Source organism: Leucoraja erinacea, chromosome 10 (genome assembly GCF_028641065.1).
Source record: "Leucoraja erinacea ecotype New England chromosome 10, Leri_hhj_1, whole genome shotgun sequence".
NCBI classification, from domain to species: domain Eukaryota; kingdom Metazoa; phylum Chordata; class Chondrichthyes; order Rajiformes; family Rajidae; genus Leucoraja; species Leucoraja erinaceus.
In genome coordinates this window covers 55,321,196-55,343,696 of record NC_073386.1, presented here as the reverse complement: position 1 = coordinate 55,343,696, position 22,501 = coordinate 55,321,196, and the positions used below count along the sequence as shown (strand labels likewise).

The 22,501-nt window shown below is 40.3% G+C and overlaps 1 protein-coding gene across 5 annotated transcripts in view; it reads left to right on the top strand.

Moving 5' to 3' along the window:
* Positions 1-22,501, top strand: part of cdc14ab (cell division cycle 14Ab) — a 95,454-nt gene that overhangs the window by 38,692 nt on the left and 34,261 nt on the right. For all 5 annotated transcript variants that reach the window (XM_055642367.1, XM_055642365.1, XM_055642366.1 and 2 more), the window contains exons 5-10: positions 2,433-2,512; positions 7,083-7,149; positions 9,139-9,201; positions 9,729-9,816; positions 13,643-13,873; positions 15,360-15,498. In XM_055642367.1, coding sequence (XP_055498342.1) covers positions 2,433-2,512; positions 7,083-7,149; positions 9,139-9,201; positions 9,729-9,816; positions 13,643-13,873; positions 15,360-15,498 — 668 coding nt within the window. The remainder of the gene's footprint in view (positions 1-2,432; positions 2,513-7,082; positions 7,150-9,138; positions 9,202-9,728; positions 9,817-13,642; positions 13,874-15,359; positions 15,499-22,501) is intronic.

Below are 22,501 nucleotides of genomic sequence, written 5' to 3'. Positions count from 1 at the left end.
TATTGGCAATTATCGCATTTGCTCACTGCATTTCATCAACAATAAGGCATTTGTTTTTTCTTGATTCCTTTGGTATCTAAAAAGTTTCAGAAGTGATAAATCTGGTAAAATTTTAAAATCACCCAGGTTCTGAAGTGAAAAAGAAACCGCTTCTGAAGCTAAATCTATCATTAAAAAAATCTCCAGACTTACGAGTGGCGTGTGGAAAAGTACGTTTTCTATCATTATGCTATTGAGATGTATATTTTGGCAAATAATAAAATGTCCTGACAGCTTAAACACCCATTCCCTTTCAAAGATATTGTCAATTTGCTGAGGTTGATTATGTGCAATTAACGGCTAACAATTATGCCATTCCTTGGCTTACATCTGAGTGAAATGTAATTCAAAACCCACACATGGTTTGCGATTTATTTATTTATTTATTTTTTTATTTTTAAATGATAAATTTTGCTTCAGAACCGTTTTCTTTTTGCATGTAAAAACCCACTTGAGAACCATGGGTGTTTAAAAAAAAAAATTTAAGTCCAGATTTATCACTTCTGAAACTTTTTGGATACCAAAGGAATCAAGAAAAAACACAAATAATGCCTTACTGTTGATGAAATGCAGTGAGCAAACGCGATAATTCCCGTTATTTTCAATCTTGATATCTGCAATGTTCGCCAACCACTTTAGCTGTTGTTGTCCCTTCAGCTGCCACTTCTCTCTACCATAATTTCTCTTCATTTTTGGAATTGTGAAGTAGGATAAATGTCTCTCACGCTTACCCCGATTTCCATAATTATTTACAGCGCAAATATTTACCATTTCGACGGTTTTTAACAGGTCCGTGATGCTGGAAACAATGTTAAGTGCTTACCTGCAGTTCATCGCTTATACTCCAGTTGGCGAACACCAAAGATGGCAACAGTACCGGTCACGGGTCGTGACCTCGACTGCTGTGCAACCTCCCTATTGTCAGAGTGAGGCAACTTGGTAGAACAGCACCTCTTATTTTGCTTGGGCAGCTTACAACCCAGCAGCATGAACATTGTTTTCTCTAACATCGAGTAACCCTTGCATCCCTCTCTCCGTCCATCCTCCACCCTAGTTTCACCGTTGTCCTGATGAGTTTCATTTCTGTATAACTCAATAACTCCTAGCCTGCAGCCACCAATGGACTGTTTCCTTGATCATCATTTTTTGCATTTCTTTCATTTATTCTATATCCCTCTATATCAGTCTGACAAAGGGTCTCGACCCAAAATGTCACCTATTCCTTTTCTCCAGAGGTGCTGTCTGAGTACTGCATTACTTCCTGCACTGAGACCACTTGCATACATGTATGTATTTGCACTTATTAAACTAGTAGACTTTAAGCTTTATAGGCCAAGAGAGGAATGCAATTTTTGAATGTAGAATCTCATCATACCTCAAGGGAAAGCAAAATAGGGGGTAGTTTAAGTTGCAGATTCCCTGCAACCAATATATTGTATTTAAATGCAATTTTGTATGTGTGCTCTGGCGGCATATCTGTAAGATGAATATGGCTCTGTCTTGAAATTTTTGAAAATGCTTCTGAAGTGGCTTGAGTTTGTCATGCTGCCTGAACAGAGGAGTAAGGTTGCCAGATTTGTCCTGGACGCATGAAGAGGAAGAATCAAGTCCTATGACACTCTTCTTACTTGCTGCAGCTTTACAGGCACATTAAATGCAACAATACAATTTTAAAAAATGTATCAGCTATAAACCAGACATGGGGAGGTTTACCTTGAGCACTGATTATGGGGGCACATGCTCCAGTTTTTTTCACTACCTACTGTAATGCACTTCCTCTACTTCTGCAGCACATCTCCTTTCCCAATATTTTTCTACTCTTAGCTTACTGTGGTTTCAGCATTCAACCCCTTTCCAGAAATGGATTTTGAATGTATTTCTTTCCTATTAATTTACTTATCTTGGAACAAGTGTCCTCATAGGCAATGGCATTTACCAGATATTTGGTCTACCTTGTATCTTGTTGTACTTTACTTTTGATGTGTTTGCTGCCTAGGTAAGTTTTTTGAAAGAGTGCAAGAAACAAGAAAATATCTGTTGCTGTTGCATTGATCATGTAATAGAAATTCTGCAATAATTTCTATGAATCCCCAAACATTTGCCGTTTTTTGTTTCATTTAGACTCAACCATTTCAGATCAATTATGTTAGTTGCATTGATTAAATAGGTACGACATATTTATACTTCCTAAGGAGGAGTAAAATACTCACAAAACTCCATGAATGAAATAATGTTTTGGTAGCAACTTACACGTGTTGTGTCTCAAGGATATAATCTCAATGTTTTATTATCGTCATCAATTTCATTTCAAATGGATTAATATAAACATGAAACTATTGCAACAATTACAACTCCTAGTAAATACTTGTAAATTCTTGCTTTTCTTTGTCAAGGTCATTTTCCTTCAAAAAACACCAGAAGAGGCCTACAGATCTCTTGTAGCAGGAAAGAATCCTCCTTATGTGCCATTCAGGTATGGTTGCCACATTGTATAATATGTTTTGTTTTGTCTTTTATTTTTCTGATTACAGTTCTCAGATGTTTTTTCTTGTTTATTGCACTCCTTCAGAAAATTTATCTAAAATGGCTGAGATTAGGAATTGAAACAGTGAATCCTTTAGGAGTGTCACGGACTAATCTCTATCCTCTCATGCTCTGTCCTGTACTTTCTGATCATGGGATTTGTACTTCTGGGATTAGTTAATCATATTTATCCACATCACATGTTACTTTTTTCAGAAAACACCAATAGGATTTTAACAGAACTTGAAGGAAAAATGTTATTGTAAGTGGGCCCTTTTTCTGATAGGCAAGATGTAAAGAGCAGTGTGCCAGAGAAGTGTAATATTGTTGTCTCAACATCTTAGAATTTTCTTATGAGCTGATTTGGATGTACTGAAGGTATGGTTGCTAAATGTGCTTTTGGGCTTAACATTAGATAGCAAAATAAGTTGTGAAGAAGACGTGGACAATAAAGGGACACAGATGGTTTAATTGAGTGAAATTGATTTACATTTCCGAATTGTAAAGTTCTGAGATGCAGAAGGATTTGTATCCTACTGCATGATTTGTGAAAGACAAGAATGCAGCTTAGAGCCCCCGGCTTCCGACTCACAAGGTGCACCAGCGTATTCTCTTTCAACCACCACACGATTTGTTGTTGTGGCTTATGTTGTAGATCCTGGGGACAGTGGTTTCTTTGGGCCACGGACAGGATGAGCACAGTCATCGTGTGGCTCCCTCCCCTCCCACCAGCAGTTGCTTACTGTCGGCCATTGCTTTATCTGCTCCCTGCTCGACTGTCGCTGCCGCCTCCATCTCCCGTCGTTCTGTTCACTCTGCCTCTTCTTCCTCCACTGCCGCCGCCACCTCCCCCCCTGGAGTTGCCGGCATACTCCACCTTGGAAGCAGTAGCAGGTGAGTGAGAGGGGCGGGGGTGAGGGAAAGCCTCATGGTGACCATGTACGTTCAGTTGGTGGCATCAGCCTGAAGAGTGCACATGGCAATGTGGTTGCAAAAAAGATTAGCTGTAATCTTGAATAACAGCAGCCAAGGCTCGAGAGATGTGCTGTTTCTGAGCTGTAAGTGTATATAGGCATTAAATGAAATGACATTCATCCAAATGTTTAACTATTCATATTAATCTGGACAAAATTTAATACAATATTCATTTTAATCTGGACAAAATTTAATACAATGTAGGATTAAAAGCAAAAGCTGGTTGTCTGCATGATTGGTGTTCACTTTTTAGTTGGGTAAATGTTTTAATTTTATGGTTGGTCATAATGACTTTATTTTAATGCTCTCAGGTTTTTGTGAAAAACCAATATATTGTGAAAATGCTTACCATCTATTCAGTCAATTCAAACTAGGCAATGAAGACGCCTACATTGTGAAAAAAGGATGGAGGGACAGGATCAAGGGTTTGGTTTAGTCCAGGGGTCAGTAACATTGCCTGCATGCCCCGGGACTGGCTGTAGTTCCAGTTTGCCGGGAGGGAGGGAGAGAGAGTGAGAGCTCTGAAAGGAACTCTTCCAACAACACTTTCCCCTCCCCCCAGTGGCACTGTCCTTTTACAGCCGTTTCCCACTTTACAGCCACTTCCCATCAGCTGCCAGCAATAAGGGATAGACTTGGCTATCCCTCAGTACAGCAACATCGTTCTTGATGTTGCTGTACTGAGGGATAGTGAAGCCTATCTTTCTTGGCTAACAACCTAACCTTCGGCCTCCAAGACGCAGGTACATTTTTGTGCCTTATTTTTGGGTAAAAAATAGCATTTCATTGCTGGGAAATACAGTATATAGAACATTTCATGGACAAATTGCAAATGTGCATGTTGTAATGATGGGAATCTATATTGATTTATTTCAATGGATGGTTGCAATATTAATTGATGCATATGGTGATTTTGTTTCCTCTGTGCCTTAATTTCCATGTAAATGAATACTTGTCTGAAGTAGAAGCAAGCACTTTTTCATCATGTAGTTTAATGTAGAAATGAGGATGTTTCACTTGAAGATAGGCACAAAATGCTGGAGTAACTCACAGGCAGCATCTCTGGAGAGAAGGAATGGGTGATGTTTTGGGTCAAGACTTTTCTTCAGACAGTCAAGGGAGAGGGAAACAAGACATGGAAAGGTTTCAAAGTGAGAATGTAAGGTGTGAAAACGGCAGATCAAAGCAGACAATCAAGGTAATATAGATTAGTTCAAGGGTTTTGGCCCGAAACGTTGCCTATTTCCTTCGCTCCATAGATGCTGCTGCACCTGCTGAGTTTCTCCAGCTTTTTTGTGTAACCATAGATTAGTTCATTGTTGGCTGAGGGGAAGGTGACAATGAGGCATACAGTAAAATTAATCAGGAGGACAGTGAAACTAGTCAGAAAACTAGAGTAGGGGAGGGACAAAGAGAGGAAAAGCAAGGGCTACTTGAAGTTGGATATATCAATATTCATACTGCTGGGTTGTGAGCTACCGTGTATATACCGTTATATTCCGTTTATTTGCCACGCATATACCGTTCCTTCCTTTTCATGTTTCACTTGAATTCTTGTCTACAACTAAAGGTGTGTTTTTGGCTTTCTTTCTGCCCACACTGAGGGATGCCAAAGAGTGATTTTAAGTTAGTCATGATCTACTGATTGTGAATTTTTTTTTTTCAATTTAAGTTAACAAAGACACAAAATGCTGGAGTAACTTAGTGGGTCAGGCAGAACATGGATAGGTGATGTTTTGGGTTGAGACCCTTCTTCAGACTGATTGCATGGGGACAGGAAGGAATGCTGGAAGGGAGGAGGGGCAGGATGGAGCGTGGCCTGTAATAGGTGAACGGGGGGGGGGGGGGAAGGCAGATTATTGGACAAAGACCAAGGATGAAAAGATAGATGTAAGCCCAAAAATTATAAAGTTGCAAATTGTGAAAGACAGAAAGGGTAGAAAAGTTGTGAATTGTGTGACTAGTGGAAGGGATGCATGGGGAGTGAGGAAAAAGGAGAGGTGGAAGGGGGCTATTTGTGCATTAGTTACCTAAAATTGGAGAATTCAATATTAGCTACTAGCTACCTTAGCAGAATATGAGGTGCTGTTCCTCCAGTGTGCCAGTGGCCTCATTCTGGCAATGCCTCGTCCATTGTCTGAATGAGGCCACAGGCAAACTGGAAGAATAACAGCTCACGTTCTGCTTGGGCGGCTTGCAAGATTGATTAAAGATTAAATTCTCCATGTTTTTGTAACTAACCCACAAAAAGCCCCCTTCCCTTTCTCCCATCTCCCTTGAGACCCCCTTCACCCCCATTTCCTTCCACTGAACCCTGGCTGACCAGGCACTGGTTTCTCCACTCCCCTTCCACCGGTTACACAATTTGCAACTTTTCTACCCTTTCTGCCTTTCACAATTTGCAGCTGTTTATCCTTATTGAGCTCACACCTGTCTTCCTTTCCTTTGCCCAAAGATCTGCTTATCATCAACACCCTCACCTTTGTTCTATTACCAGCCATGCTCTGTTCTGCCCTTCCTCTCTTCCAGCTTTCTTTCCAGCCCTCCCACCCCCTCCCTTCAATCAGTCTGAAGATGGGTCCTGACCCAAAACATCACCTATCCATGTTCTCCAGAGATGCTGCCAGACCCATTGGGTTATTCCAGCATTTTGTCTTTTTTTGGTAATCTTTGCATCTGCAGTTCCGTGTTATTGTTAAAACTGTTTGTTGGTAAAGGGGAGGGAGTAGTGTGGTTGCTATATTTGAGGCTGTTCAGAGGAGTTACGGTGGAAATAAAGGCTTTGGCTTTTAAGAAGCCTTATTTCCACAGGAGGTAGGTGTGTCAGTGCTCACTAGTTGAAAGATTGAAGCATCACCTCAGGATACAGGGATCACCCTTCGGGGCAGAAATGAGGCAAATCGTTGGAGTTCAACACAGTGATCTGTGGAAGTTGAATCATTAATGTACTCAAGAGTGTACAGAAGCATCCAGCGTTTTGTTGATGGAGGCAGGTGGTGCTGACACCATGATCAGAGTTGCTGTAATATTGGAGGCTGGAATAGGTTCATTTTTTCTGATCACAATAGTGTGCGTGAATGGATGTCTACTCAGTCTGCATTAGCTCTGTGCAATCCAAAGTGTTTCACTCATGTACTCTCTACATGTAGCCCTGCAGATTTTTTCCTTTCAGGTACTATCCACTTGAAGATGTTCGTTAAGACCTGCGGGAGCTTCAGATTTGCCATTTTCATTCCTATTCCCATGCTGACCTCTCTGCCCTGAGCTGCCTCTATTGCCAGAGTGAGGCCACATGTAAGCTGCGAAGAACTGCGCCTCGCGTTCTTCTTGGGGAGACTAAATAGCTTTAACTAAATTTTAATTGAACCTGCTTCTTATTCTCTTCCACCCCTCCCCAATCCCCCAATGTGCAGACCTTTCTCCCACCACCCATTGTGACCTTTTTCAATAAATTTTTTGCTGGGCACTTGACCAGTGGTTACTTGGTAAATTGTTGATATACTTTTAAAATAATTTCATTCTGTTTTTTTGTTTTTGTTTTGTAGAGATGCTTCCTTTGGAAATTCCACCTACCATCTAACCATTCTAGATTGCTTACATGCAATCAATCAGGTAAGTGACCCATTTAAGGTACACAAAATTGCTGGAGAAACTCAGCGGGTGCAGCAGCATCTATGGAGCGAAGAAAATAGGCGACGTTTCGGGCCGAAACCCTTCTTCAGACAGTGACCCATTTACATTGATTTACATTTTTAATTTTAATTTTCTTGTGATATTTAAAGGAAAATATTTGCTCATATGTAACTTCAGAGATATACAGCATGGCAACAGGCCCTTCGGCTCACCGAGCTGCGCCGACTAGCGATTACCCCATACCCTAACACTATGAGTTCTTTCAGCACTTTGTGTTTTACTCAGGATTCTAGCATATGCAGTTTCTTGGGACTTCATTTTAATAATCAATGGGTTTGATAAAAACCAGTCTGAGTGAAAAATTGGTCTTGATAAAAGTTGAATGGTGGTTCCAATTAATTTATTTTTCCTTGCCACAATTGTGTGCCTCACCTACTACTGAGTTCCCATGGAAGTGAAGCTAATCTTCAGAATATGAAGCATATATATGACTATTGTCTATACTCCAGACCCAAAGTCATTCAAATCTCAGTGGTCAAATTGCAATGTGCAGACAATGCCTACTCTTGTCTCTTTTCAGAAGGGATTAAAATATTTCCAACTGATATTGTATTGTGGCTGGAAATACTTCTAAAGTCCAAGCACAAATAGCAATGAAATAAATTAAATGTTTTTTGAAAAGTATTGCATTGAAATGTCAATCTAAATTATAAACATTGGTCACAGATAGAATAAACAGTCCAATGCAAGAAACAAATAATCCACCTTTTGGTGAAATTTGCTTTTTAAAATAGTTATGGATAAAAACAGGGAGTTAATTTTGAATTGGGGCAATTTTGAGGTGGCGCAACGGTATAGTTGCTGCCTTACAGCGCTTGAAGCACCAGGGACACGGGTTCGATCCCGACTATGGGTACTATCTGTACGGCATTTGTACGTTCTCCCAGTGGCCGTGTGGGTTTTCTCCAAGATCTTTGGTTTCCTCCCACATTCCAAAGACATACAGGATTGTAGATTAATTGGCCTAGTATAAGTGTAAATTGTCCCTAGTGTGTGTAGGATAGTGTTAATGTGCGGGGATCGCTGGTCGGTGCGGACTTGGTGGGCCATAGGACCTGTTTCCACGCTGTATCTCTAAATTAAACTAAACTTTGATGGTGTTTGATAGGAATTTGCTAAAGTTGATTGGGAGTACGTTGTTTGTGGGCAAAGGAACATCCCGAAAGTGGAACAATTTTATAAGTATGATGGCAGGTGTTCCCTTTAGGCAAGGCAGGTGGGAGGGAATAAGGAAGCTTGGATGACGAGAAAAATTTAGGCTCTGGTCAGAAAAATGAGGGATAGGACACGTAGAGGCAGATTGGGATCAAGTGTATCCCTGGAGGAGATTCAGGGAAATGAGGGGCATGATTAACAAGGAAATCAGGAAGGCAAAAAGGGGGTAGATGATAGCTCTGGCATATAATATTGAGGAAAAACCTGAAGGGCAACTTTTTCCATACAGAGGGCAGTAGGTATATGGAACGAGTTGCCAGAGGAGTTTGCTGAGGCAAGTACTATAACAACACTTAAAAGATATTTGGGCAAGGACATGGATGGGAAAGGTTTAGAGGGGCACGGGCCAAACTCAGGCAGGTAGGTCTAGGGAAGATGGGACTTCTTGGTCAGCATGGGTAAGTTGAGTGGAAGGGCCTGTTTCCCTCTGTATGACTCTGACTATGTAATTGCTGCAAGGGAACAAATTCACAGCATGTTTAAAATTTCATGTTCAAAATTTTATGCTGCACTTGCATATTTTTTCTGGATGATGGATGCATATTAAAAGCTCAAATAATTGTCAGGCTGGTTATAATTCTTTCACACTTTGTGTCTGATTGAGAACTTTGCTTGTTACACTTTTAAATTGTGTGTTTATGTTAATTATTTTTGAACAAGTGCTCAGAATACGTTTGATTCCTGTTTTTTCAGGCCTTGCATCATGGCTTTCTTAATTTTGAAAAATTTGATGTGGATGAATATGAGCACTATGAGGTAAGTTGTGCCCCTTTCCTATTCTGTAGAACATTCATGTTATATGAGATTAATATGAAGTAAATTAGAGAATTAATCGTGGGTGTAATTTATGAAAGGATAAATTACTGCTGAGGTCTGGCAGTCTATTCTGATCCTACAGACAGATGAATTATTGGATAATAACCTGTTTTAATTTTGCTGTTACCCACTAAGTGTGCCTCTTCACTCATAAACATTGGAACATGGCTCTGAAATCTCAATTGCTTGCGTATCTCATCACACTGGCTGCAGAATAAATGGAAGCCAGTGATCATATAAAAAGGACATACAATTATAGATCTTTCACAACCCCATTATATCCAAATCATTTTGCAGCTAATTAATAAGTACATATGGAACGTGGCTTCTTATTATCATATAACCTATGTATATGACGGTCAATTTTTAAAATCTGTACATTCCTTCTACTGGTTATGTGGTTCTCGTATGACATTTGGAAAGATATTGCCTTAGTCTTGTTCTTGACGAGCATTTCTTCTCTGCAGCGTGTTGAAAACGGTGATATTAACTGGATTATCAGTGGCAAATTCTTGGCCTTCAGTGGACCGCATCCAAAAAGCAAAGTTGAAAATGGTGAGGCAAATAATTTAAAGGGGATTTTAAGATTTTATATTGATTTACTCAGGAATGCAGTATTCCAGGTTCAAATTGTAAATATTGTTTTGCAAATTACTGTATATTGCTCAAGCTGGACTTCATTTTTTTTATTGTTACAGTGCTCTATGGTTTTTTTAAAGGACTACTGTTTGCAGGTTGAGTATGTAATGAGGGGCTGGCTAGAATTAATGTTGATTACATAGAACAGTACAGCATGGGAGCAGGTATTCTCTCCATAATGTCTGTGTTGAAAATGATGCCAAGACAAATACTTAATTGCCTACACATAAACCACATTCCCCCATTCCCTGCCTATCCAAAGGTCTTGTAAATGCCACTAACGATTCTGCCTCCATGACCACCCCTAGTAGTGCAATCTAGGCACGCACTGCCCTCTGTGAAAAGTAAACATGCTCCGCACACATTTTGAACTTTGCCCCACTCGCGTTAAAGCAATGTCTTCTGGTATTTGATATTTCCATTCTGGGAAAAAGATTCTGACTACCCTATGTATGCCTCTTATAATTTTATCTTATCGGGTCTCCCTCAACTCCAGCGTTACAGAGAAAATAATCTACATCTGTCCAACCTCTCCCTGTATCTAATACCCCTAGTCCAGGCATCATTATGGTATGCCTTCTCTGCACCCTTTCCAAAGCATCCACATCCTTGCAATATAGATGCAACCGGAACTACACACAATACTTCAAAAATGGCCGACCCAAAGTCCTATAAATCTGCTTCCTGACTCTTGTATTCAATGTCCTGATCAATGGAGACAATCATACTAAATGCCATCTTTGTTGCCACTTTTGCTTCTTTGTTGCCACTTTTGAGGGAGTTGTGGACTTGAACCCCAAATTCCCTCGGACCAGTGGAGTTCTGCAGTGATCTGTGCTAGCAGCTCTGCTGTTTGTGATATATATAGATGACTTGGACGTAAACTTAGACATTTTGGTGTGAGTTTGCAAATGACACCAAAGTTGGCGGGGATGTGGATTGTGAGGGAGGTTGTCAATTTTCCTTGGTACATCAATGCTCTGAATTATCACGCTATTAATTGAACGTTTCCCCTTGCATATGACCTTCCAAAGTCCATCTGCCATTCTCTTCTCATATCTGTAGCTGATCTATGTCCGTCTGTAACTTTGATTTTAATTTTCTGGATCAGCCTACTATGGGAGACTTTCTCAAATACCTTACTAAAATCCACACAAACAACATCCACCATTCTACCCTTAATTGATTCTGATTTTTAATTCAAGCCGGATAAACTGATATCCCAAAGAGAGATGCAAAGAACAGCAGATGCCGCATTCCTGAGCAAAACACAGTGCTGCAGTAACTCAGCGATCAGGCAGCAGCAGTGGAGGGAATGGAGGAGTGATGTTTCGGGTGTGGACACTTCAATCTGAATTCGGTTTAATGTAAACTGAAGTTGGGCTGCGTTCACCCGCACTCTCAGAATCTGGGTGCTGCCCATGGCTTCTACAATGTTGAATTTATTTATCGGTTGCTACTCAAATTGGATATACATTTTAAATCAAGACTAGATAGTAGCTATAACTTGTAGTAAAAACAACTGCAAAATTCTTTCTCTTGTTATTTTGTCATATTGTTAATTAAACATTAATACACATGCAACTTCCAGTAAAATAATGTTTCATTTATGATTGACTTACGATTTAATTTTTGGGCAATAGGTGGCACTGCTGCATAAATAACTGTATTCATTATTACCAATGATGAGTTACTAATGTAGATAACCATTGTTATAAAGGACTATGATGGGAGGGTGGGGAATGGTGTCCTTTATTGGCAATTGTACTCTGTACCCGAGTAAGGTTACGCTGCAATCACTTAGCGGTGAAAAGTTGTTTTCAGATACAAAATGCTTTTTAACAACTAAAATTGGATTTTTGTCACTGCAAACTAACAATACCTTGCAGACACAACATGCTAAAGTAAGTCAGCAGGATAGGTAGCATCTCTGGAGAAAATTGATAGGTGACTTTTTGGGTTGGTAACCTGCTTCAGATTTTATTACAGTACAAAAGGCTCTTTGTTACATTGTTTAATAATCATTGCACAAGTGTTGGTTGAAGCAATTGCTTTGTCCATTTCAATGACCTTCTGCAGTGTAACTTGCAGCCTGTGTTCTTAAAGAGACAGTGGTGTGTGATTACTGTGGGACGCTCTGTCTCCTACCGAAATCCCTTAATAAAGAGGTCTGCAATAACGAGGGTAGACGGTAATATCTTGGTAAAAGTTCATTTTTGTTCCATTTGTCTTAAGAATCTGCATAATAGTAAAATGTGCACGGATAACTTCAAGGAAAATTGTACTCATGTTTTTGTATAATTGGTGCCAAGACCACAACTTTTAATTTGAAATTATTTAATTTTTGCTTCTGTGAAGTAAAATTGCATCAGAATATACTTGAGGGATTTTGGGTGAGATAAAAGCCATTCCAGGTCTATTTTCAATAGCTTCAATAGCATGAATGTTTTCAATAGCTTCAATAGTTGTTTCCCTTAAATACCATGATGGACAAAGTGGTTGGATATTTTGTGTTTGCTGTGAGTGGCTTGAGTGAAATGCACAGTATGACGTATCTTGTTGATCAGTTCAGTTGGACAATTCTTTTTCATGAATGGCATTTGGGAAAATTGATATTTTAAAAATATTTTCTAGTAAATTAGTGTTTAATCCAATCCACTATTTTGAAGAAGCCTTGATCTCTTAATATCAGATGCCTTTATAGGAAATTAGGGGGAAATGGTTTCAATCAAATTTTTAAATACTGTAAACCCTAGTTCATACAGACCTCTTTATAACAAATGTTGGTTATACAGGACTGGCCTTCACTGCCAGACCGGGTTACCAACGCCACCCAGGCCTGCGCCACCTCCCTGGGACCTTCCGCCACTGTCCTGGCTGCTCCTACCGCCAATCGCACCCAGGTTGCTCCAGACAGCATCCACCACCACCCTGGCCATTACAAGACCACTCTAGTCGCTGCCACAAAGCTCACTGCTCCCAGGCCGTCCCTACCACCATCATGATCCCAGCCACACCTGCCACCACCTCCCAACCCATGCCTATGGCTGCCAATGCTGCCTGGCCTGCTGTGTTACTCCAGTACTTTCTGCCCTTTTGTGTATTAACCAGCAACTGCAGTTGTTTTTTTTACTACTTATAACATGATAAACCCTTGGTACACAAAAAAGCTGGAGAAACTCAGCGGGTGCAGCAGCATCTATGGAGCAAAGGAAATAGGCAATGTTTCGGGACAAAAGCCTTCTTCAGACTGCTGTGAAATTGTCTCCGGAGGGAGGAGGAGAACTTCTTCAAAGTAGGCATACCTTGAGGAGATTTCGCAGTGGGGCAGTTCCTTCTTAAACACTTTGTCACAGTCTAAAGAAGGGTTTTGGCCCAAAACGTTGCCTATTTCCTTCTCTCCATAGATGCTGCTGCACCCGCTGAGTTTCTCCAGCTTTTTTGTGTACCTTCGATTTTCCAACATCTGCAGTTCCTTCTTAAACACAATGATAAACCCTTGATGAGATAAGCGAACAATCGACAATAACGGACATCAGTGCCCCCCATGGCCCGTTATACTGGGAGTTTACTGTATTAACAGAATTGTGGGGGTTGTGGATCGTGCTGGAATTTGTTGTCACGGTAAAGGATGAATCATTCATCTTCTTGAATGGCCGATCGGACTGAATGGCCTACTGCTTTGTTCCTTATGTTGTGTTCTTCATTAAAATTAACTTGTGTTTTTGTTAACAATTCGTAGGTTATCCTCTCCATGCACCAGAAGCATACTTTCCATACTTCAGGAAACATGGTGTTACCACAATCATAAGGCTTAACAAGAAAATCTATGACGCTAAACGCTTTACAGACGCTGGGTTTGAACACTATGACCTCTTCTTTGTCGATGGCAGTACACCAAGTGATTCCATTGTGAAAAGGTTTTTAACAATATGCGAGAATGAGGAAGGTGCTATTGCTGTACATTGCAAAGGTATAGACTATGAAGTGATAATTCCATTACGTTTGTAACAGCTATTATGATTATTTCCTCTATACTTGTCTTCATTTTTGAAAGCAGACTGGATCTGCGTTCTCCAAAATGTTTATGTTATTCTTCCAGTTAACCCTGTGTTCTATACTATGTGGAAAGCACTGAGCTGTGTGTATTAATTGTTGGTTACTCATTCACACCCTCAACTAGTAACCAGTGATTTGAGTTTGGTGTGTTCTTAGCATTTGTATGTTGACCATTTTATAACAGGTCAAACCTGACACCTGAAATATTGTGTGCAGTTGATCTGACATTCGACGTATTGAGTGCAGTTCTGATCACTACATTGCAGGAAGGATATGTTTGCCGTGGGTGATGATTCATCAGGATGTCGTCAAGACTAGAGTAGTTGTGGGCAAAAATCAGATAGGCTGGGTTTGATTTCTCTGGAGCGAAGGAGACTGAGGGCTGATCTGTTTATAGGTATATAACATTTATAAAAGTCATGCATAGGATAGATGATCAGAATCCTTTTCTCAGTAGGGATATCAAAAACAAGAGGGCATAGTTTAGTGAGAGGATCTCCCTCCATTTTAAAGGGGACTTGAAGGGAATTCTTTCAGAAATCGAGCGTAGTTGATATCTGGAACTTGTTGCCAGAGTAGGTGATGGAATAGGATACAATTACTATGACCAGGGCCTACAACATGAGCCATAACAACAGCCACTTGACATTTAGATGGGCATTTAAATAGGTAGTGCATGGAATGATATGGACCTAATGTGGGCAAATGGGATGAGTGTATTGGGCAAACGGTGACATGGACATGGTGGATCATGGGCCTGTTTCTGTGATTCTTTGCATTACGGACATGTCGTCACTCAATTTGGCCTTAAAAACCTTAGCAGAAGTATACATTGTTTTATGTCGGTGATTAAATTTGCCTTTTACTGGCTTGAAATGTATTGTACCTACTCAAATTAATCACATGTAAAATAAGAGAAAACGAGGTAGAATTACAAATGATCAGTTTAAAAGTTCTAGATTTCCTTTTTTTTTGTGATACTTTGATAACAAACTCTCATTGTTTGATAATAGAAATTTTTAAAAGAAACATTTGATGCTAATTTATCTGTATTTACTAGTCTCAACAAATTACAGAATTAGATAGGCATCTTAAGAATTCAAAACAAGCATGGGCTTACTTGAATTAGTTTGTTGCTCTCTCTCCCCCTCTACCCTGAATGTATCATATCGATTTGGGAATGGTTCAAGCACTAAAGAGGCACTGTCATAGTTGTTGATGTATTATGTGGCCATTTGTGTTAGTTCATAAGGTAAATATTCCACAGAAAGGCAAAAGTTAAATCATCAAATTTAACAAAAATTGATCAAAATTGAACATTAGTTTTTTTTAATTGATTTGTATGAAATGAAAAGCTGATGTAATTAAGTACACACATAACAAATGTTACTTTATTTCAGCTGGTTTAGGAAGAACAGGCACGTTAATAGCCTGTTACATAATGAAACACTACAGATTCACTGCAGCAGAAGCCATAGGATGGATCAGAATATGCCGACCAGGTTCCATAATTGGTCCACAGCAGCACTTCTTGGAGGAGTAAGTAACAAGTTTATCTTGTACTATAAAATATTTTACATAGCACAGGAGAAAGCATTGTTGTACATCATGAGAGAGCAAATAGTCTTGTACCCTGTGGAGCCAAAGAAAAGTGTTGAAATTTGCTATAAGTCTGCTAAGAATTTGATCTATTTTCAACAGTTGTTGCAATGTAAGACATAAATATAATTACTGCCTTCATGCTGAATCATTTAATGTTTTTTTTCTTAAATTCACTTGGTTTATTTGGAGTTTGATGTTTCATGCCATTCTTGTGCAGATAAGAACTAACTTTTAAAACCTGCTTTGTATGATATTGAAATTGGTGGTTTCAAAGCAGGAATGTTTTGATTCATCCTGTGCAATCATTACAGTAATTCAAGATTGCTAATCACCAGCTTCAGATTTTTTGATGCATCTGGCTGGAAATTTCCCTCTTTAAACGTTCAAGAATTAAAATTTGGTGCCACCCAAGTGCAAACAGATGAATGCATCAGATACATTTCATTGGCTATATTTCAGAGGGAGTTCATTGGCTATATTTAAGAGGGAGTTAGATGTGGCCCTTGTGGCTAAGGGGATCAGAGGGTATGGAGAGAAGGCAGGTACGGGATACTGAGTTGGATGATCAGCCATGATCATATTGAATGGCGGTGCAGGCTCGAAGGGCTGAATGGCTTACTCCTGCACCTAATTTCTATGTTTCTATGATACATTTTGAATTGGGGAAAGTGAATCCTAATTATTATGGACTAGCCTTGGATAGGTAGGAACTGATTTGGGTTACACAGAAAAGCTGGAGAAACTCAGCGGGTGCAGCAGCATCTATGGAGCGAAGGAAATAGGCAACGTTTCGGGCCGAAACCCTTCTTCAGGTTTGGGTTAGTCAGCATGGCTTTGTGCAAGGGAAACTCTGAAATCTCTGGGGTTTATGTTAAGAGGTTACCAAGAGGATTGAGGGCAGCACAGTAGACATTGCCTATATGGAGTTTGGCAAGGCCTTTGACACGTGGAGGGACAAACATCAGATGCTGGAATCTTGAGCAAAATACACAAAGTGTTGGAGGAACTCAGCAGGTCATGCAATATTTGTTGAAAGAGTGGGCAGGTGATGAAAGTTTATGGGGTTTGCTTGGCAGATCGGTGAAGTGAGTGACAAAGGTTAAAGGTGAAAAGGAGACAAAAGGATGTCATAAAGAGGACAGGAGGCACAGTGGTAGAGTTGCATTGGCAGACCCGTCCTCTGTAACCAATATCTGTTATGAAGGGGTCCGTTAAGACGAGGGTTTACTATACTTTGACCGCCTTTCTCAAAGTCTGAGATCCCAGCAAGCTTGGTAATGGGAAAGTGAAAGCGGCCTGTCAGTTGAGAAATTGTTGTAATCATTATTTTATGCAATGGCTAGAATTGATCATTATTTGCATATATTTCTTTGGTTGAGATAATGGAGCTTTAAATATTTATATACTTTCATACAATCAATATTCTTTTAGCTTAAAAATACTTTAAAGCACTTTCTGGTTTACGAGTGTCAGTGCTAGATCAAGCAAGGGAATTAAGTTTTTTTTTGATAGCTGAAAATCTACTCCTTACCTTTTCCTCGTTTCTTCTGCCTGTCATCCTTTATCTAAAAAAATGTATGGATGTTCAGATCAATAAAAGAAGCGCGGATGGGGGAAAGAAGTAGCAACTAGAGGACAAGGTGATATCGAAGTCTTCTTATCGAGTCCACATCACAAGATTAAATATTGTTCAGCCAGAGCTGAACATACTTCTCGGCATCTTCATTGCAGGCAGTGAGATCGGCAGCTGTGCATCGGTTTTCCGGTTGAGGGCAATTCAGCAGGTGTTCCATTGTTTGTGGTTCAATACCACATTTGCAGGTGACATTGTTGGAGTTATATACCCACTTATGATATCAAAGTGAACTGCAAAGTTGTACAGGGTCTTGGTGAGACCACACCTGGAGTATTGCGTACAGTTTTGGTCTCCAACTCTGAGGAAGGACATTATTGCCATAGAGGGAGTGCAGAGATGGTTCACCAGACTGATTCCTGGGATGTCGGGACTGTCTTATGAAGAAAGACTGGATAGACTTGGTTTATACTCTCTAGAATTTAGGAAATTGAGAGGGGATCTTATAGAAACTTACAAAATTCTTAAGGGGTTGGACAGGCTAGATGCAGGAAGATTGTTCCCGATGTTAGGGAAGTCCAGGACAAGGGGTCACAGCTTAAGGATAAGGGGGAAATCCTTTAAAACCGAGATGAGAAGAACTTTTCTCACACAGAGAGTGGTGAATCTCTGGAACTCTCTGCCACAGAGGGTAGTTGAGGCCAGTTCATTGGCTATATTTAAGAGGGAGTTAGATGTGGCCCTTGTGGCTAAGGGGATCAGAGGGTATGGATAGAAGGCAGGTACGGGATACTGAGTTGGATGATCAGCCATGATCATATTGAATGGCGGTGCAGGCTCGAAGGGCCGAATGGCCTACTCCTGCACCTAATTTCTATGTTTCTATGCACATTTGTAAGGTTTGTGAAGTAGTGAAAGAATGGGCTGTTCAGTGAAGACCATAATGTTTGGGTCAAAGATCCATCATTTCTTTATTTGCCTTTGCACTCCTTAATTTGAGATTTGTAATAGAAAAAAAATCACATGTGGTTAAAATGCACATTGTCAGATTTTAATAAAGGACATTTTTATACATTTTGGTTGCACCATGTAGAAATTACAGCAGTGTTTGGGACTTAGCAATGTTGTGTAAATTGGTAAATTTTAAACTCTTAAAATTTTACCAACCACAGAAGTTAGATTAACTGGCTTATAATTTTCTTTCTTTTTGCCCAAATCCCTCTTAACAGTTGAGTCACATTTGTAATTTCCACTCCTTTGAAACTGTTCCTGACTGGTGATTCATGATAGATCACTGCTAATGGCTCCACAATATCAACAGCTACCTCTTTCAGACCCCTGGGGTGCAGTCCAGATGGTCCAGGTGACATCCACTTTCAAACCTTTCAGTTTCGTAAGCATCGTCTCAGTAATAGCCACAATTAACTCACTTCTTCCCCCTGACTCTCTTGAATTTCTGGCACATTGCTGATGTCTTCCACCGTGCAGACTGATAAAAAAAATCTTGTTCAGTTTCCATCATTTTCCAGCGGTTCGCTGTCCACTTGCCTCTTTTACTCTTTATATAGCTGAAAAAAAAATGTTTGATATCCTCCTTTTATATTATTGGCTAGCTTATCTTCTTATTTCCTCTTTTTCTCCACATTGCTTTTTTAATTGCCTTCTATCAGTTTTTTAAAACTTTCCAATTCTTTACCTTTCCATTAATCCTTGCTATGTTATGCCTTCTATTTTCCTTTGACGCTATATTTGACTTCCTTGTCAGCCATGGTGGTCTCAGTCTCCCCCTAGTTTGTTCTAATTTGGGATGATAACAACCTGCATCTTCCAAATTGTTCCTGGAAACTCCTGCCTTTACTGCTCCACCATCATTCCTGCTAGGGTTCCCTTCCAATCTTCTTTAGCAAGTTACTCCCTCATGCTTCTATACTTATCTTTACTCAATATTAGTAACAGCTAACAATGGCCTGGTTCTTTATCATCGTTACTTTTTTGCATATCTTTCATTTGTTCAAAATCCCTCTACATCAGCGTCTACAATTGAAAAAAGTGCACTCCAGAATTTTACCAATCCATGGTATTTCACTCCCAAACGGCTAGATTCTACTTTTTAAGACCAGTCCTCAATTATCCAGCTAATAAAAAATAATGTTTCATTTCATCATCTATACCACCAGATTAGTTTGGAGATACAGCGTGGAAACAGGCCCTTCGGCCCACTGAGACCACATTGTCCATGAGTTCTATGTTAGAACACTTTCTCATCCACTCCTTACATATTAGGGGGAAATTTTACAGAGGCCAATTAACCTGCACACCTGCATGACTTCGGGATGTGGGAGGAAACCTGAGCACCCAAAGGGTTCTCATGCTGTTTCAGGGTGAACGTGCAAACTCTGCACAGACAGCACCCAGGGTCAGTATCAAACCCATTTTTTGTCAGGTACCTTGGATTCAGTAATTATTTGTCTGGTACCTTGGATTCAGCAATTTACCCAAACTGAAGACATATATATTGCCAAACTCAAGGTTACTGTATCAAAATTTCAATAAAATATTCTCTTCGACATTGTAATATCCGGTGATTGCAACCCTATCTTTTTGCCATCGCTCCTAGTTATTTAACTCTTGAAGTACAGGTATTATTCTGTTAAATCAGTTCTGATTTTCACATAGTATCCAGAATAACATACGGTTGTCTCAAATGTGGTCTTAACTAGAGTTTTGTGTAAGATTGATGTAACATCTATCTGCTCTTACTCCAGTTCTATGAAGGTGCTGTTCCGTTGGTCTCTGATTATTTTCTGTATTTATTCATGACATGTCACCATCTTTATATTTTCAACCAAATCCAAGAGATTGAGTCTCCATTGCTGGTAGCTTTCATAATTCGTGTCAAAGATTTTTTTTTTTAAAAAGCACCATGGCAATATCAATAGGCAATTAATACATGCCAATCTTTCCAAATTAGCAGAACATTGCAGGATCATCTTATTAGAAAGATCATCGATTGCTTACAAGCTCTGAAGATTAGATATTCCTGACGTAAGATTCCGAGAATACCAAGTTCAAGTTCGTTACATTTATTACCACCAATTTTGGTACAATGAGATATAAGTCACCATAGAGCCATACAAATAAAAGAGCACAATACACAATAGGATTTAACATAAACATCCCCCACAGTGGAATCAACGTTTCCCACTGTGAGGGAAGGCAATAAAGTTCAATCATCTTCTTTGTTCACCCGTGGTCGGGGCCTTTGAGTCCTCCGCAGTCACCACTACGGGTGACCCGATGTTTCAGGCCCTCTCGCCGGGATGATGAAACTCCGACATCGGAACGGAAGACCACTCAGCGGCTTGGAGTTTCCGAATCGGCCACTTCTTGCCAGAGACCCCGGCTCCCAAAATCCACAGGCCGAGCTGGACGGAGCTTGAACACTGGCGACCCTCAGCAAAGGATCCCAGGACTCCGCGATGTTAAAGTCAGTGCCGCCCGTGGCTAGAAGCTCCGCAAACTACAGCTCCACGATGTTAAAGCAGCTGGCCCAACACTCCGGAGCTCCATACTGCGATCCCTGGTAAGGCATCGCCCACTCCGCGATGGAATTCAGTGCTGCGCTGCTGTGAAGCTCTGGTCGGTCTCCGGTAGGAAAGACCAATTCAGATTGGGGGGGGGGCGCGAAGATGCGACTCGGAGAAAAGACACATCTCCGACAAGGAAGCGACTGAGAAAACTGTTTCTCCTCTTCTCCCCCCCACCATCCCCCACATAGAAAAGACTAAGAAACCTTATAAAACATAGTTTTAACACACTAAAAAATAACAAAAGGGTTAAATGACGGACAGACTGCTGGTGAGGCTGCTGCGTGATGACGTAAAGGCATCATGTAAAATGAAACGAGAAAATGTTGTAAATGCTCAGCATAATCAGGCTGCGCACATAGGGACAGAAACTGAGTTAACGTTTCAGATTAAAGGCCATTTGTCAAAACACCAATGAAGGGCCTTCGACGAAATATTAACTCTGCTTCTCTTCCCAGACTCGACCCGAGTCTGCAGAACAGCTCTGATCCAAAATATCATCTGACCATTACCTCCACAGAGCGCTGCCTGACTCGGTTATTCCAGTACTTTTTTTTTTTTGCTTCTTTCCTGCATTTCCTGTATTTAGGTTAGATTTCCAGCATGTGCAGGTTTTTTTTTTGATTTTCACAAAGATACTATCTATTTGCATAGTAGTTTGGTTTTAGTTTAATTTACAGATGCAGTGCGGAAACAGGTATTTTGGCCTACAGAGTCTGGGCCGACCAGCGATCGCCGCATACAAACAATATCCTTCAAAACACGAGAAACATTTTACATTTTACATTTTACATTTATACCAAGCCAATTAGCCTACAAACCTGTATGCCTTTGGAGCGTGGGAGGAAACCTGAGCTTCCTGGAGAAGGTCACGGGGAGAATGTACAGACAGCACCCCCTAGTTAGCAATGAACCCGGGTCTCTTACGCTGTAAGGCAGCGACTCTACTGCTGCGCCTCCATGCCATCGACAGTAGTAATTATATTGCCGCCCATAGTCATTATATTTCTCATATGATATACGCTATTGTTATATGGTACTCCTTGGACTGAAAATGTATCTATTGGTGAGGAAACTGAATTGTTTCCAGAAAAAAAGGTAATTGATCCTCCTAACCTTACGGAAGTCATGGTGGTAGAATGGAAATAAAATAGCCATGTAAAACCTCTTTTTGTCCTTTTAGTCTTTGACAAGGAATTCAGAAAATTCTAGATAGTGTAACTAAATGGTTTAAAGAGTTAACTTACCACCATGCCGTGAGTTACCAGAAGCCATTTTGCATATAAAACATCGTGACTGATTATAAAATGTTCTATGCGGATGCAATAAAAGAGTAAGATTGAAACAATGTTATCCTGTCTATAAAGACTACCTAATTCACCATCTTTTGGGATGCTGAATTGCACAAAATTTGAAGTTAAATGCAAAATCAACATCCTATGAGCTAGTAGACAAAAAATGCTGGAGAAACTCAGCGGGTGAGGCAGCATCTGAGGAGAAAAGGAGTAGGCGACGTTTCGGCTTGAGACCCTTCTTCAGACTGATGTCGGGGGGAGCTGCTAAAAAGAAAGAAAGAGGTGGAGACTGTAGGCTATGTGGGAAGGGGGAGGAAAGGAGGGAGAAATCAAGGACTACCTGAAAAGTCGATGTTCACACCGCTGGGGTGTAAACTATACAAGTGAAATATGAGGTGTTGTTCCTCCATTTTACTCTGGGCCTCACTCTGGCCATGGAGGAGGCTCGGGGCAGAAAGGTCTGATTCAGAATGGGAGGGGGAGTT